Below are 18,146 nucleotides of genomic sequence, written 5' to 3' on the forward strand. Positions count from 1 at the left end.
CGGCTAAAACCAGGATGGCCGCTATCTCAGCTCTATATATGATCCTTTTCAATGGGTCATGCAACTCTGATTTGAACAACTTCCCAACATAAAACATCATATGAATCATGACAAAAACACCACAATCCAAATTCTGGGACCCTTCCGATTTCCACCCAAAAGCAACATTTACAAATTTGAAATTGCAGACCTCACTGCCTCTTTCAAACCCTTTCTCGACAAGAAAACTACCAAATATTTCAACCTGGTTACAGTTTTAAATCAAAATTCATCACTCAAGAACAAAAAACATAACTAAAAGAAGTAGATGAAAATAAAAACTTATAATAAGGTACATACAATAGAGTTGGTAGCCAACACCCAGATACTATCTTCAAAATCATCATATACACGATTGTCAAGATAGTCCACGCCTCTTCCCCCACAAAACTAACAACAACACAGAAAAAATGATCTCCAAAATGAACAGGGATAAAAACCTGGCATGATAAAACAGGCGTACATAAACCTTTGCTGTTCTCAACGATAAAATAATCAACAGAAGAAAGAAAGAAGAGAAAGGATTGGAAAAATTACCAAATCGGCACCAATGTCAAGAGAACCTTCGCTGTTCTCAATGACAGTGTCCCAAGCATTACGAATTTCCTTTCTGTATAAATCTTTCTCATCATCAGCAGCTTTGATAAGCTTAAATAAAGAAGCCTATGAAAAATATTACCACACTATAAGAGAAAATGAAGTATCACAATTGAAAAAACTTGGTTAACTAAATACAATAACTACTATTCTCCTTTACAATAACTATCACAACAATAACAGCTTTCATAATACAATAACTGGGTTTTCATAATACAATAACTATGTTATTGTAATACAATAACATTGTTATTGTAATACAATAATCGATTATTGTATTACGATAACATAGTTATTGTATTATGAAAACTCAGGTATTGTAACTTGTAAAAAAGATAACTGAGTTTTCATAATACAATAACTGAGTTTTCATAATACAATAACATTGTTATTGTAATACAATAATCGATTATTGTATTACAATAACATAGTTATTGTAATACAATAACTTGTAAAAAAGATAGAATAATTGAACTTGTATAATACAATAACTGCAATACAGTATTAGAATAATCACAGAAACAATAAACAAAATTGAAGAATAGGAAAATTGAAGAATAAGAAAACTGTTTTAGCTGAATAAAATAACAGCTAATATACTTTACAATAATCAAGTAACTACAATAGAATAACTGTCATAACCATTGTAAATTTACTGATACAGAAATATATAAGAAAAATTTCACATACCGAATGACTTGTACAAAAAAAAAACTTCTTATGGGGGATAACCCTTTCCCAAATTGACCAAAGATGTCATTAAGTAAAAATGACCAAAGAATCAATCACGTTCGATGTGATCATAGTCTTAGCAGACAGTGAAATAATGTCATCTCGAGTTAACATGTTGTGAAATGAAAACACAACCAAATCCTCCCTACCACATGGAAACAAATTATATAGTAAAGACAAAAACCCAAACAACAATAAAAGCTTTTAAAAAGTAGATATATTAGCAAAAAAAAAAAGAGAGGAAACGAAAAACATATAATGCTTACTCAATTCGTAGGTCATGATCGTGCAGAAAACAGTAATCAAGTACAGTCTTCCTCCGCATTAAAATAGGAGCAAAAAGCTCCTTGTACTCGCACAAAAAAAAAAAACTACAATCGCATCGGGATTGGGTGATTCACAATTTAAATCACACCCTATACCACAATTCCCAAAAAACGTATGCTTAGGCATAACGTCTGAATGCAGCAGGTAAGCATTTATAACAGAATTATCTTGCATTCTATCCCCAACAACAGCCTCGTTGACAACTTTGTTAACAACGTCATCCACACTACTCAAGTCCACAGCTTCATTCTCAACATCAATATTATCAATGCCGTCATTAGTTGGCACCTCCTCATTCGGTTTCTCAACCGCTACATCAGGGATCTTATTTTTACCTTTCTCCCGAGAATAAACCACCTTATATTTTTCTGGATCAAACGCTAAACCCCCATTCCTTTCATCTTTTCCCTTTTCATGCTCCCCCTTTTCATGCTCCTTGCAAAAACTTTCATACAACGGCAGTTTACTTCCCGCCTGTTTCATTTCCTCAGCTTTTTCACAAATAAAATTGAAATATTTAGTGAACAAAGAATCATCGTCACTAATAAAAGCAGGAGTCGAAGAAACTGAAGTGGCTGTCGAAGAATCTTCAACTGTTGAAGAACCACAATCCTTTCCCATCGCTTCCTTCCGTTGCGTGTACAAATGGAGAAATATCTCAACATCCCTCTTCATCATCAAAAGATGTGCTTGGGAAACCTAAAAAAAAAAAAGAATAATTATACCAAGTCGTTACAATAATTATACTAAGTCTTTACAATAATTATACTAAGTCTTTACAATAATTATACAAAAGTCTTTACAATAATTTACAATAATTGAAAAAATAACTGCTACAAAGCTTTAAAATAACTACACTACACCTTTACAGTAACTACACAAAAATGATGGAAAGAATGATTGGAACTTACATCAGCAGCCTTTGCTCGAATAACATCATCGATATCAAAACAAAACAACAGCGGTTCCGGATACTTTTTCCCAGGTTCAGGTTTATCAACGACTGCACATACCTCTGCAGCTTTTGCTTCTCTTAAGCGTTTGCAGACAGGATACACACCATTGACATATTCCCCATTTCCAAGTGAACCAGAATTGAGCTCTGAAATACCCCTACTAACAAAAGACTTCTTATCCCAGTGATTGATAAGAGGAGTCTCAGAAGACATTGTATATTCCTTAAAAGACATACGATGGAAGTATGCCACCATAACAACAAGTATGCAACCACGCAAAGTAGAGGACCCAGTTCTACACCGCTGAACACCTTCAACTAATTTATCAAACACATACCCACACCAATCCAAATGGTGGATACGTGAAACATCTTGCACCGCTTTAAGAATTGAAAAGTCAATTCCATAATTTGAAAGGGGAGCAAGGACAATGGACATAGCATAAAGCACAAACAGCCTCCGAAATTCATCTCCCCCATCACCCCCATAGCAGTAATTGCATTATAAACAGCAGGGATAGTAACATAATTTGCCCCTTCTACATTAAACTTCTTCCGGAACTCAGCTTTCAACGTTTCTTGTGAAGACAATACACTATGTCCAGTGTAAACAACCTCAACCTTATCACCACCATTTGGCAATCCAAAAACATCATACACATCATCTTTTGACAGAAAAAATTTGACATCTCTTGCTTGAAAAATATGAGCAGTAGCATTAAAGTGTTTTACAAACAATGGTATAACACCCAATGGTAAACTGTTCACTTTAAAATCAAGCAAACCACCAAATCCGATCTCAATGACAGCCTTTCGCTGATTTGGACCAAGTTGTTTTACCAGATTAACCAAACCATTAGGACGACAGCTCACTTTAATGTTTGCAGCACTGAAAATGGAAAATCAAGCAAAATATAAAAAGAGTAACACATCAAATAAACAGAAACTCATAACAAGGGGGCAGGACACATATACTCACATGTTCAATCTTGGAGTTCCAGGAACCTTACTGAGCTTCTTTTTTGGAAAATTTACTTTTGAGCATTTCAAATCAGCTTTATTACCATCTTCAGGCTCCCTGCTACGTTTAGGACCCATTTGTTTTTATCACCGAGCAAATGTAATACAAAATTATCAGAATAAACACAAAAAATATGACAACAACTAATACAATAACTGAGTTTTAATAATACAATAATCAGCATACAGTAATACAATAACTGGACTTGACTAAAATGATAACTAAATAATACTACGTATAGAATAACTAAATTACTATATTACAATAACTATCCCAATACATTACAATAACAACATCAATATATTACAATAACAAACTTTTCATATTAAAATAACTGGACTTGACTAAAAGCTGACTTTAAAACACTAACCAAAGATCAACATCTAAAATAATACTCATTACAATAACTGATTTTCTAAATTACAATAACTAGCACAAATACATTACAATAACAACATCAATATATTACAATAACAAAAATAATTCCAAACAAACACACATTATGTTCATTAGAATGTACAGGAATTCAAGACAAAAAGAAAAACCTCAAGAAAAGATACAAAAATGAAAAAATGAATTACGAAACCCTAAATTATGCGAAAACAATGAAAAAATTTAATTTATCAACAAAAACAAAACAAATTAAACTATATACTAAACAAAATGAAGAATAAACACGGCAAACAAAAGAAAATCAAGTAGAAAACAAGAAGAGGACAAATGCAAAATCAGCGGAAAAATTTAGAAGGACGAACAAATTGAGTTCATTGATTACCTGTTGAGAGAAACCAAAAATGGAGTAGAAGGACGAACAAATTGAGCACAATAACTGAAGTTCAATTGACGAGAAGCACAAACGAAAATGGAGAACAGCAGAAACTGACGAATGAAAATATGAGAGAGAGAGAGAGAGAGAGAGAGAGAGAGAGAGAGAGAGAGAGAGAGAGAGAGAGAGAGAGAGAGAGAGAGAGAGAGAGAGAGAGAGAGAGAGAGAGAGAGAGAGAGAGAGAGAGAGAAACAGCAGAAACTGACGAGAAAAGTGGGAAAAAAAAGAAGTTGAATTGTAAAAATTTGGTTTATATATGAGATGTAAAATTAAATCTCAGCCACATATCTTATGTTAGATGAATGGTCCAGATTCAGAGGGGTAACTCACCAAAAGTACCCTAACTCATTTGATCCTATTTATATATATATATATATATATAGCCAAGTTCAAATGAGTCCACTCAAATATATGAGTCCCTAAGTCCTTTTTTGGCCATTGGATTAGGTGAAACCATGGGCTGAGATTTGTTTGAGTTTTACGTAAAAAAAAAAAAAGAAATCAACTAATAATCATAATGAATACACTTTTTATTCTCCCAACACTGATTACCTCGTATTCATTAGCACAACTGTAATATCACCTTTCACGTTCAACTGTATCCTTCTCTCTAACCCTTTCTTCTTCCTCATATTACTCCCTAAAAAATTATTCTTCATACTGGTTTAATAACATCCTTTCATCCTTTAGTTAGTTCTTTAATATTTCCTTAAATTTTCGACCATATTCATCCTCTATTTAGTTCATCACTTATATTTCATGGCTGATATGGAGATTGTGGCTTATGAGGCTGTTGGGAACGGTAAGATGAGTACTTGTAATTTAATTGTTCTATAGAGATATTTTACTAGTTATCATTGTTAAACGTCTTTATAGTTAGAAAACGAATTGTGTTTATATGAGTAGTAATATTTGCATGGTGTGAAATTTATCTTTATATTGTTTGTGGGGGTGGAAGATGAACATGTGGTGTTTGTATGTAGACATATTAGAAAAGGCAGAGGGAAGGAGGTAAGGGAAAAAGGTTACAGAACTTTTTTTTTAGACGATGGAGGGGAGACGAGTAGTCGTTGGCTGTTTTTGGTTTAGGGTTTTTGACAATTTTTGGCGTAATTAAAGTTTTAGTTGTTGTACATTAGAGTTTTTTTAGCAGATTTTTGGTACTGATATGTTTGTACGTTGGTTTAGTTTCCTTTGATTAGATTTTTTTTTATTTTTTACGGAATTTTTTTTTTTGTGTCGTCAGTTATAGCTGATGCAGATGATGAAACAATTCCACCGGTGTCAGATGAAGACTTTTGTAACCAGTTGGAGGATGTATTTACACCATACATTGGGATGGAGTTTGGGGATATTGAGGAAGCTATAACATTTTATAAGGTGTACGCACTTGGGGTTGGGTTCGATGTGAGAAAATACACAACTAAAAAGTGGCGTGACGGAACTATAAAATCAAAACTATTGGTTTGTAATAAGGAGGGGTTTACAAAATCAAGTAACGAAAATCCGGGTAAGGAAGAAGATGGAAGTAGGCAGGAGAGAAGAAATAAGCTAAAGAGGATTGGTTGTAAAGCTCGGATGAGGTTATTTTCGAAGAATGGTGTGCTTTTAGTGGACCGGTTTCATGAAGAACATAATCACGAGCTTGTTGCTGTCAAAGATAGGGAGTTTCAAAAATTATCCAAAAACATTTCCAAGTATCACATGGGACTAATTGTCTCAAATTCAAGGGTTAGTAACTTAAAGTTTTAAAATTTACGTTTAGAGTTTCACAATTTACTTATAAAGTTTCAGTAGTGAGTGTGTGTTATGGTGTCATAGTTTTTATGTTGTACGTTGTTGATGTTTTAATTTTTGTATATTACAATTTCGTAGTTCACGCATAAAGTTCCATTACTGAAATATGTAGTTGAATTTCCGGAAATAGATTTAATGTTTCACAAATTGTGAATTAGACTTTCAAAATTGCCTTTAAAAGTTTCAGTGCTATATGTGGCAGTTTGCAGACATGAACTGTGTTGAAGTTGCAAAATTTGTCGTTAAAATTTTAAAGTTAACCTTTAAAGTTTTAGTGCTCAGCTTGGGTGTTAAAAGTCAGGTAAGATAATGTTGTAATTTTTTTCCATGAACTTTGGAATGGAACGGTTAAAGTTTCAGAAAAGAGTGCTGAATTTTGGAATGGAACGGTTAAAATTTCATTGACAGTTACGTTTGTGAGAATGAATTTTACTGAACAGGGTTAAAGTTTGTACAACTGATAGGTAGAAATTAGTAGTAGACGTTTGAATGTTTGAGTGTGAATTTAATTTCTGTTCTGACGTTGGTTTGTTAATTCATTACAGCTGAATATTGGAGCAACAAGGACTTACAGAATGTGTAAGGAGGTTGTTAACGGGTTCCACAATATAGGGGCTAGTTTGAACGACTTCAAAAATTTTCAAAGAGACATAAAGTGTTTCATTCATGAAAGGGACGGACAACTTTTCATTGATCACTTCAAGAACATGGCAGAGACTCGGCCAGACTTCTACTTCGACTATGATGTTGACGTAGATGGTAGCCTACGACGCGCAATTTGGGCGGATGTGTAATACTACGGTTTTATGAGTCTCTGGGTACTCTATCGAGTGGGCCTTACTCTGTCGAGTAAGGGTGTTTTGATTTTAGAAACAGTATTCTGTCTGTAGGGTACTCGATCGAGCAGCCTGGGTACTTGATCGAGTAAGTGGCACTCGATCGAGTACGTCAGTTACTCGATCGAGTAGCTCGGTTAACGGGTGATAATTCGACGGGTTTTGTTAATAACACGGATTAGTATATTAATCTTTCCGTCACCTTCATAATACACTTTTACAAACCTAATCACATTAAAACGGAGATTTAACCTACGTTCTTCGCATCATCCGTGTTATTGACAAATCCCAGAGCTTAAGAGGTCGGATTTCATCGTTCTTTGTGTCCTTGTGATCCTTGCGTCGAGGGTAAGATCTACGTACCAATTTTATAGTAGTTAGTTAAGTTTGTTTAAAACCTAATTTGGGGATTGGGGGTTTTTGTTGATTATTGTGTTGTTAGTAATTATATGATTGTATGTTAGGAGGAGGATTCGTAGAAGAGAGATTTTGATACAGCTGTTGAGATCCTCTGCGTGTGTTGCATTCCAGATAGGGTTTCCCTACTCAGTATTAATCACATAATGTGTTGATTGTTGGTTGTGATTGTTGTATAGTATCATACTCGTATTGTGACGGTTGTTGTATTTTGTTACTGTTGATGGTTGTGATTGATTGTATCTGTCTGTGTTCTTAGGGGTGCGTCCCTAGCTGAGTGGAGTCACTTGCGAGAGTGGCTTCACGCCCATTATTCGCCTTCTGTAGAACCCGCCACATAAGGGATGTGCACATTAATGGATTTGAGTTTATTGCTCAATGGAGATGAGCGGGGCTTAGGTGGGAACGGCTGCGGTCCCTGATACCCGTCGTGAGGTGTCAAAAATAAGATTTATAATTTCCAACTACAACTATAGCAAGTGGCAGTCGGGTCGAACCACAGAGAGGCAGATGTAATTCTAGTTGTCTAGATTCAGTCTAAGATAACAAGTGTGGAGGTTGAGTTGATTTGGTCTAAAGCTAAGAGTAAAAACAGTAAACTAAAAAGATGGCTTAAACAGATAAAGAAGGGGTACTAGGATGATCGGTTCATTAAAGCTTCGGCGGCAGCATATTAAACAGGTCTAAATCGAATACAAGTGAGGCGGGAAACAAGAGGTCCTTTCAGTCCACTCTTAACAGATAGCATCTTTCGATCTCGCTATAGATCCCTAATATCACTATTACTGACTCTCGTCCTGAAAAGTGACTAACGGTCTAAAATATACCTATCTTTCGATCTCAAAGACATTTAGTCGATTTAATTGATGGTCTAACAACCTTCCCTATCTTTCGATCTAATGGGTCAGTCACAAATTAGGTATCTAACTGGTCGCATGCATTCGATTCATTAAATACAACATTAAAATCAATCAAAACGAAGGGTAACCTCACGAGGTCAGTCGATCGACCGATGATGCCAGTCGATCGACTGACACGCGAATCAGACCGTGTTCAATACTTTGCCGCCTACGCTAAAATTCGCCTACATCCTAGCACAAACTATTTAGCTACTCATGCTAAGGGTAAAAACAATAACTTTAATAATGAAATTAACTAACGGATTCATGCTTGAAACGACAAAGAGAACAATTAACATAAACAATAAATTGGTCATGGGAATTAACTAGTAATTCTATACTAATGACGAAATAAGTAATAATCTGAAATTAGAACGGAAGGAATGAATACCGAATTTCGCAGAAGGAATGTAACGGAGTGATTGAAAGCACAACGGAAATCCAATGCAAATTAATATCCCAAACCCTAATTAGTAAACTAAAACTCAATGTAAATTTCTGATCATAAAGCTTGATTCTAAACTAGGTATTCTCAGTTACGTTATATAGAAAGTATACGTAACAATTATTCCAAAACCTAAACTTAATGGGCTTCAAGTTCCTCGGTCTTTTAATTCACGTCTGGAACAGCAGTGTGGTCGATCGACTAAGGTAGGTGGTCGATCGAATGGGATAGCATTGAACAGTAGCTTCTGTAACCCGATAGTTGGTCGATCGACTAAAGGAGGTGGTCGATCGACTGCTTGAGCTGCTACTTGACTTCTATAAACTCGTGGATTTGTCTTTTGGGCCTTGAAATGCGCACCAAGCTCGTTCCTTAAGCAAATACTTCTCGTCACATGCAATGCAGGATACTCGGGGACGGATTTAGCTCGATTTCCGCTGGATTCTTCACATTTCTGCAATAATGTACAAAAATACGGAAGTAGACGGAAATAGGGAGAAATGTAGTATAAACTACATGAATGAGCTCTGAAATGCGTGTAAAATGGGATGAAAAACATCATATAAAAGACACGCATCAGTCCCCCACTGGCGGAGTGGAGTAACCTGTTGCGATGGGTACTCTAGTAGGGCTACACGCTTTAGTGTGTAGTCAGTGATGAGGAGTTGATTTTGGAGTTTGGGTTATGTGACGATTGCGCTGTGTTGGTTTCTGTCCTTTTATAATTATATATTTGTATGATTAGTACTGACCCCGTCTTTGTTTTGAAAAATTGTGGTGATCCATTCGTGGATGGCGAGCAGTTGTTGAGCAGGTATGATTCGAGACATATGGGCTAGCTGGGATGTGTCACCACGAGATGATAGAGTCTTCCGCTGTAGTTTTGAGTAGTTGTTAGACATTTGGTTTAGAGAACATGTATACGTATTTTCTTACTTTGGTTTTTGGATTGTAATCACCTAAACTTTATACTATTTAAGTATTGTTTCTTTATTGTCTTTTGATGATCATTGCCTCGGGAAACCGGGATGGTGACATTCTTATACCTGAGTGGTCCTGGTAAGGCACTTGGAGTATGGGGGTGTCACAAAGTGGTATCAGAGCGACGATCCTGAAACCTGTAACTAATGAATCTAATGAACATAGGGAGTCAATTAAAATGAACCCGGGGTAAAAGTTGTAGGAGTTAATTCAAAGACTTGGGAGACGTCCTAAAGTCGCGAACTCGCCCTGCAATTTTGAAGCGGTCACATGGGGGTATGTGTCTAGGTCGTATGTGTTGTCTTTTGGTTCGTATGTGTATATAACGGTATGTGTTGTGAATTGTTGGATGTTGGAAGTAGAGAATTTAAAGTACGGTTAAAAGTTGAAGAGATGTGTTTATATGTTGAATTGAATGAAGAAGCATGTTGAATGTTTATAATGTGGCATTTTGATGACATGAAGTAGATTGTTTTAATGATTATATGAGAAATTGCGTAGATTTTCATGCTTAGCTATAGTTATGATGCTAAGATTATAAAGATTGCATATTACATTGGGGTAAGTGAGATAACATGCGGGTAGTGTATACGAGTCAGCATGACTCGATCGGGGGGGGGGGGCACTCGATCGAGTAGGTGAAGTGCTCGATCGAGTGGGTCTAACTCGATCGAGTGGATAGTTTGACGTTTGTATGGTCAGAACCGTGTTTTTGGGTACTCGATCGAGTACATAGGGGCACTCGATCGAGTAGGGGGCACTCGATCGAGTGGCTTGTCAGCTCGGTCGAGTATGTTTGTGATCAGAAGGTCTGTTTGGGGTCTGGAGTCGGGGCACTCGATCGAGTATGTTGGGCACTCGATCGAGTAGCCTCAACTCGATCGAGTAGGTTTTGGTACTCGATCGAGTAGGGTCTGTGCAGGCTGTATTCGTGTTTTGGGTTACATTATGTATGTTTATATATACCTTTTCTTATATAGTTTCAAGATGCCGCCAAAGAAAACCGCCTTGTATGCTAGAGCTGAGAGCATGAACGTTGATGACATAGTTAAGATGTTGGAGCACCAAGATGCTCTTACGGAAGCGCTAAAGAGAGTGGGGAAGGATAAGGAGGTTGATCATTCTAAGATCAGTCTCTACATAGCTAGTTTTAACCCGAAAGAGTATAAGGGAACCGGGGAGCTAATTCTTCTTGACAATTGGCATCGTGAGATGGAGAATATTCTGGATTTGGTACATTGTCCGGATGAGATAAGGGTAGAACAAGCTGCGTTCTACTTGAGGGAGATAGCAGGAGAGTGGTGGGATAAGGTAAAGGTGAATGTTAGAGATTTGTATGCGAAGCAGGGGCTGCCTGCTATTCCTTGGGAAGAGTTTAGGAAATCTATGAAGAGGGAGTTCGTGCCGGAGCATGTGAGGAGTAAGCTGAGGGAGGAGTTTGACGGGTTCAAGATGACCTCTGAGATGTCGATGGTCGAGTACTACAAACAGTTTAATGAGAAGGCTAGGTATGCTGAGGATATGGGATTGAGTGATGAGAACCTAGCTCTGAGGTTTGAGAAGGGGTTGACCCCCAAGATAATGGAAAAGTTATCCGTAGGGATCCTTACAGATGGTAAGGAAGCTTATGAGAGGGCTGGGAGAGCTGAGAGGCTGGTAGAGATGACCCGTGAGAGAGTTGCTGAGAAAAGAAAGGCTGAGAGCGAGGGTGGTGGCCAATCTAACTACAAGAAGGGCAACCACACTCAGGCTAGAGCATATTCATCTGGCTCGGGGTTTAGTAGAGGGGCTTCCTATGGGCGTGACCGTGGGAACAGTAGCAGCAGCTGGGGGATGACTTGTTTTAACTGTGGCGGTGTAGGCCACAAGAGACATGAGTGCACCAGTGCGGTGAGCGGGGGTTACCAGAGGCCGGGACAGGGGAGCTTTTCTCAGGGGCCGGCACAGAGTTTTGCGAGCAACAGACTAGGTGGGTCATGGAATAACCGGGGAGGTCAGAGCAACAACGGGGGAGGTAACCGCAATGGCGGTAATTCTTATCAGAAGCCAGCTACCAACACCAACAACAACCAGGGGTCGGGTGCTAAGCCGACTACCTCAACCAGTACTGTCCAAGGAGGTGGGCAGAAGACCAGTGGAAAGCTGTTTATGATGGAGAAACAAGCAGGTGAGGACGACGCACATGTTATCACTGGTACCTTTCTTGTTAATTGTGTTTACACCTTTGTTTTGTTTGATTCGGGGGCGTCTCAGTCGTTTGTATCTTCGAGTCATGTTAAACAGTTGGGTTTGAGAGAATATGAGTCTGTAAGTGAGAAAGTTTTCATACCTTCGGGAGAGTCTGTAACATGTGGGAGGTTATTTAGGGACGTATCTATGATAGTTGGCCAAGTTGATCTACCTGTAGACTTGCTAGAGTTTCCTTTAGACGGTTTTGAGATGATAGTCAGGATGGATTGGTTAGGAAAGTACAAAGCTAAGATAGACTGTCATCAAAAAAAGTGTCTTTGAGGGGCCCTAAGGGCATTAGTGTGTCTTATAGTGTGTTTGTTGTCAAACCCAAAGTTAAGTTGATTGCAGCTGTGACCTTGAAGTCCTATCTGAGGAAGGGGTGCCCGATGATCTTGTGCCATGTGAGAGATGACCGGATAGAGAGTCCGACAGTTGATCAGATACCAGTGGTGGGGGAGTTCTCATATGTCTTTCCAGAGGAGATTCCGGGGTTGCCACCGAAGAGGGAGTTAGATTTCAGTGTTGAGCTGAAACCGGGGACGGGGCCAATCTCTAAAGCACCGTACCGAATGGGTCCTAAGGAGTTGGAGGAGCTCAGGAAGTAGTTAGATGATCTGATAGAGAAGGGATACATTAGACCTAGTGTATCACCGTGGGGAGCACCAGTTCTTTTCGTGAAAAAGAAAGATGGGAGTTTGAGGTTGTGCATAGATTACAGGGAGCTGAACCGAGTGACGGTGAAGAACAAGTATCCTTTGCCAAGGATAGATGACCTGTTTGATCAGTTGAGTTGTGCATCAGTCTTTTCCAAGATTGATTTGAGATCGGGATACCATCAGGTGAAGATTAGAGAGGAGGACATACCAAAGACCGCTTTTACGTCGAGGTATGGCCATTATGAGTATGTGGTAATGCCGTTTGGGTTATCTAATGCGTCGGCTGTGTTTATGGATTTAATGAACAGAGTCTTCAGTCAGTTCTTGGACACGTTTGTTGTGGTTTTCATAGATGACATCTTAGTGTATTCCAAGACTAAGGAGGAACATGAGGAGCATCTGAGGATTGTGTTGCAGACCTTGAGGTGCCTAAGCAGATTCTTGACCGGAAGGTTAGGAAGACTAGACATGGTGAGACAGTCTTGCTTAAGATCCTTTGGTCCAATCATGAGGTTGAAGAAGCTACATGGGAGGCAGAGGAGGCCATGAGAGAGCGTTACCCTTTCCTTTTTGATCAGGTATGTATGGTTACGGGGACGTAACCTTGTTTCTTTTAGGGGGGTAGGAGATGATCGCGAAGAGTTTTTGCATCTTTTTTAAGTTGTTTTTGGGTATAGTTAGTAGTGGTTTGAGTCGGGTTGAGTTTAGTTGGTAGTATGTATCGGAGTTTTTATGTTGCATTTTGTTTTGGTTGTTGTGTCGGGAGTGTGGTAGTATGTTTTTATTTTGTTGTGGTTTGAACTTCGGGGACTAAGTTCTTTTTAAGGAGGGAAGACTGTAATACTACGGTTTTATGAGTCTCTGGGTACTCTATCGAGTGGGCCTTACTCTGTCGAGTAAGGGTGTTTTGATTTTAGAAACAGTATTCTGTCTGTAGGGTACTCGATCGAGCAGCCTGGGTATTCGATCGAGTAAGTGGCACTCGATCGAGTACGTCAGTTACTCGATCGAGTAGCTCGGTTGACGGGTGATAATTCGACGGGTTTTGTTAATAACACGGATTAGTATATAAATCTTTCCGTCACCTTCATAATACACTTCTACAAACATAATCACATTAAAAAGGAGATTCAACCTACGTTCTTCGCATCATCCGTGTTATTGACAAATCCCGGAGCTTGAGAGGTCGAATTCCATTGTTCTTTGTGTCCTTGTCATCCTTGCGTCGAGGGTAAGATCTACGTACCAATTTTATAGTAATTAGTTAAGTTTGTTTAAACCCTAATTTGGGGGATTGGGGGTTTTTGTTGGTTATTGTGTTGTTAGTAATTATATGATTGTATGTTAGGAGAAGGATTTATAGAAGAGAGATTTTGATACAGCTGTTGAGATCGTCTGCGTATGTTGCATTCCAGGTAGGGTTTCCCTACTCAGTATTAGTCACATAATGTGTTGATTGTTGGTTGTGGTTGTTTTATAGTATCATACTCGTATTGTGACGGTTGTTAGATTTGGTTACTGTTGATGGTTGTGATTGATTGTATCTGTCTGTGTTCTTCGGGGTACGTCCCTGGCTGAGTGGAGTCACTTGCGGGAGTGGCTTCACGCCCATTATTCGCCTTCTGTGGAACCCGCCACAGAAGGGATGTGCACATTAATGGATTTGGGTTTATCGCTCAATGGAGATGAGCGGGGCTTAGGTGGGAACGGCTGCGGTCCCCCACTAGCGGAGTGGAGTAACCTATTGCGATGGGTACTCTAGCAGGGCTACACGCTTTAGTGTGTAGTCAGTGATGAGGAGTTGATTTTGGATTTTGGGTTATGTGACGATTGCGCTGTGTTGGTTTCTGTCCTTTTGTAATTATATATTTGTGTGATTAGTACTGACCCCGTCTTTGTTTTGAAAAATTGTGGTGATCCATTCGGGGATGGTGAGCAGTTGTTGAGCAGGTATGAGTCGAGACATATGGGCTAGCTGGGATGTGTCACCACGAGATGATAGAGTCTTCCGTTGTAGTTTTGAGTAGTTGTTAGACATTTGGTTTTGAGAACATGTATACGTATTTTATTACTTTGGTTTTTGGATTGTAATCACCTAAACTTTATACTATTTAAGTATTGTTTCTTTATTGTCTTTTGATGATCATAGCCTCGGGAAACCGAGATGGTGACATTCTTATACCTGAGTGGTCCTGGTAAGGCACTTGGAGTATGGGGATGTCACAGGATGGCATTGGTGGAGGAACTATTCTGTCTTTGGAGATGCCGTTTCTTACGACCCTACTTACTCCACTAACAAGTAAAAGATGGTTTTCACTCCCTTCACATGGATTGACAACGATAAACGATCAATAACTTTCTGTTGTGCCCTTATAGCGAAAGAAACTACGGAATCGTTTAATTGGGTGTTCGAGAGGTTTTTTATTGCTATGGGAGGAAAGGAACCAGAGTACATAATAACAGATCAAGATCCTGGAATAATTGCGTCAGTACCCGAAAAATTCAAGACAGAACGGCACCGGTTCTGCATGTGGCACATTATGAATAAGGTTCCCTGTAAGTATGGTAGCAAAAGGAAAGATTACCAGGTATTTTTAAAAAAGTTAAATGCTATTGTATGGGACGAGGAACTTGAAGTAGAGGAGTTCGACAATAGATGGTCAGCAATAATGGAGGAACACGTACCCACTGACATTGAATGGTTTACGGACTGCTATGATATAAGGAGGCAGTGGGTGATGGCGCACTGTAAGGACTTGAGAATGGGTGGTATTATGAGGACGATACAGCGGTCGAAAAGTGAAAACAATTTTTTCAAGAGGTTTGAGGCGAGAAATGGTACTCTGGTTGAGTTTTGGATGCGCTTTGAAAGTGCTTTGGACCAACAAAGACACAACCAGAAGAGGCTTGATAACGAAAACCGTCATTCAAACCCTAATGATGCGTGTCTATAATATGATGTTTTACATCTTTATTTCCACGCATTTTATGTCTATTATATGTAGTTTATTCTACTATTTCCCCTATTTCTGTCTACTCTCGTGTTTTTATGTAATATTGCAGATTATTGCGGAAATGAGTAAAAAATGAACCAAATCTTGACCCCGAAAGCTAAGCTTAGGAAGGACATGAATATTTGACTCGGACTTGAAGTTTAGAATGCATTTCAAGGCCTGAAGATAGCAAAAGCATGGGTGCGTACGAGTTTAACAAGCAAAGAAGCACCTCACGACATTGCAGGCTGCTTCAGATGGCTATATCTCGAGTTCTAGAGCAGATAATCGAGTGATTCCAATTGGAGGTAAAATTTATCCTCTTAGCTTTCCAACGCCGCGTAGAACGCCTGATTTGACCAAGTAACGAAGAAATGACAGCTGTTTTAAGATCGGTGCGCGCTGCAGGAATCGTCAGAATGCAATTCTGTACAGCGCTGTTGGTCGATCGACTGGTCCAAGTGGTCGATCGACCACTCCACGAGTGTGACGAGAATTTAAAGACGAGATTTAGCTTAAGCCCATTGTATATTAGGTTTAGGAATAAGAGTTGCGTGATACTCCTATATAACGTAGCTTTAGCATTCAGTTTTTATTCAGTTTTCATCATCAAAAATTTAGGGTTCTTTAGTTTACATTAATTTCTCAATAAAGTTCCTTGCTTGCTTTCGGATTCAATTCTTGCTTCCTACTTCGGTATTATTTTGTCCTTAATTTCAGTTTCTACTTTATTTTGTCATTAGCATAGAATTGATATATTAGATTCCCGCAACCCTAATCTCTTTATTGCGTTTTATTGCTTTAATCATTCAAATTATGTTTTCCCATATCGTTTATTTCAATTTCGTTGTTGTTATCAATTTTAATATGCGTAGGTAATCACCCTTTGCTAAACACCCCGGTTTGTGAAGGAGCCTTTGGCAAGACATTCCCTAATAAACCGAACTGTTACCATCTCGGTTTCCCGAGGTAGTGAATAACAAATTATTCTCCAAGGCAATTTATTTAACATCTTAACTTAACTATTACAAATTCTCCTTTTAAATTAAATTACAAGAACTGACGTAATTAAAAGTGAAGTCTTCTAGATGATGAACTAGCCACTAGGTCATCTGATCCAGTGTCTCACGCCCATCCAGCTCCCGTCCTATCTCATAAACCTGTCAAGTCTGCTCCCCATAAAACGGTTCATCACAGGTGATCACGAATACACAGGGTCAACCACGAGGTTGAGTAGGGAAAACAATAAAACAAAAAAATATGATATGCATGATACTCCGTCACCTCCATCTCCACCTCAACTCATCACACACAACCCCGCACGCCCACCATACCGATCCCCAGACTACTATATATATCGACCGTAGTCGATCCGCCCGCTCGCAATGGAGGACACCAGGGCAAGTCCCGCAAAACCACCTGGGCCTTATCACAACATCACATCATATCTCATCATCGTCACCACCACACCATCCTCCAACTCCAATGCATATGCAATGCTCAACAGTAATCAATGCAACATGATATGTATATCAATGAATGAAATCATGCCAACTATCAAAATAATGAAATAGCATAATCAACACGAACAGTTCGATCAACCACACTCCGATGTATGAATCATAACATAAATTACAACCACGCACAAGTCATCGATCACAGCTCGGTCACATATAACACAACAACTCAACACAATTTAACAACACCGGTAAGTCAAGTGTATTTCCCTACCTCAGAACTGCAGTCAAATAGTCGGAAGCTCGGTGATAATCCACAATAATTAAGCCCTCCGAAAGATAATGAAATGATAACCAATTACTTAACTATTCCCGTTCCCAAAATAGAAGTTACTAAAAATAGAATTTCTTAAAATGGAAACTTTCCCGATATAGTAACTTTTCTCTTTTAACCAACCCGACTCAAAACCCGACTTGAATCATTTTAAATAACTCGGGAGTTAAATTAAATAACTAATTTAGATGACTCGGAATTAAATTAAATAACCATTTTAATGAATTAAACGATTTAAGGAAAAACCCGAGTCACACAAACAATTCAAACAACCCGTCTTTAATTATTTACTTAACTCGGGAATTAAGTTAATTAATTTAGAATACGACCCGATACGAAATATAACGATTAAATGATGAAAAATCCGTTTAAAAACCAAAACAGCCCGCACCCCTTCACACGCGCACACACACCACCACAAGCCACCTCACCACCGCGACAACCACCTGACCCAACACCCACTCGACCTCACCACCCACGACCACCACTACTGTCGATCGCCACGGCGAGTCGAACTGTGGTGGCAATCTGGGCAATCTGCTTCACTCACCCGTGCCTCCCCAAACAGCCCTGTTCTCTCCTTTACCACCACCGCACTCTAC

The 18,146-nt window shown here is 38.8% G+C and overlaps 1 protein-coding gene across 1 annotated transcript; it reads left to right on the forward strand.

The window, feature by feature from the left end:
• The first annotated feature begins 15,066 nt into the window (after positions 1–15,066).
• On the forward strand, positions 15,067–15,714 carry LOC141631219 (protein FAR1-RELATED SEQUENCE 5-like). Its single transcript, XM_074443920.1, has one exon. It carries the CDS (start codon positions 15,067–15,069, stop codon positions 15,712–15,714), a length of 648 nt encoding a protein of 215 aa, XP_074300021.1.
• Positions 15,715–18,146: the final 2,432 nt, after the last annotated feature.

This window comes from Silene latifolia, chromosome Y (assembly GCF_048544455.1).
Source record: "Silene latifolia isolate original U9 population chromosome Y, ASM4854445v1, whole genome shotgun sequence".
Classification (NCBI taxonomy): Eukaryota; Viridiplantae; Streptophyta; class Magnoliopsida; order Caryophyllales; family Caryophyllaceae; genus Silene; species Silene latifolia.

What these genes read in the sequence shown, in the direction of transcription:
- LOC141631219 (XM_074443920.1), top strand. Translation starts at nt 15,067, where the DNA reads ATGGTTTTCACTCCCTTCACATGGATTGACAACGATAAACGATCAATA.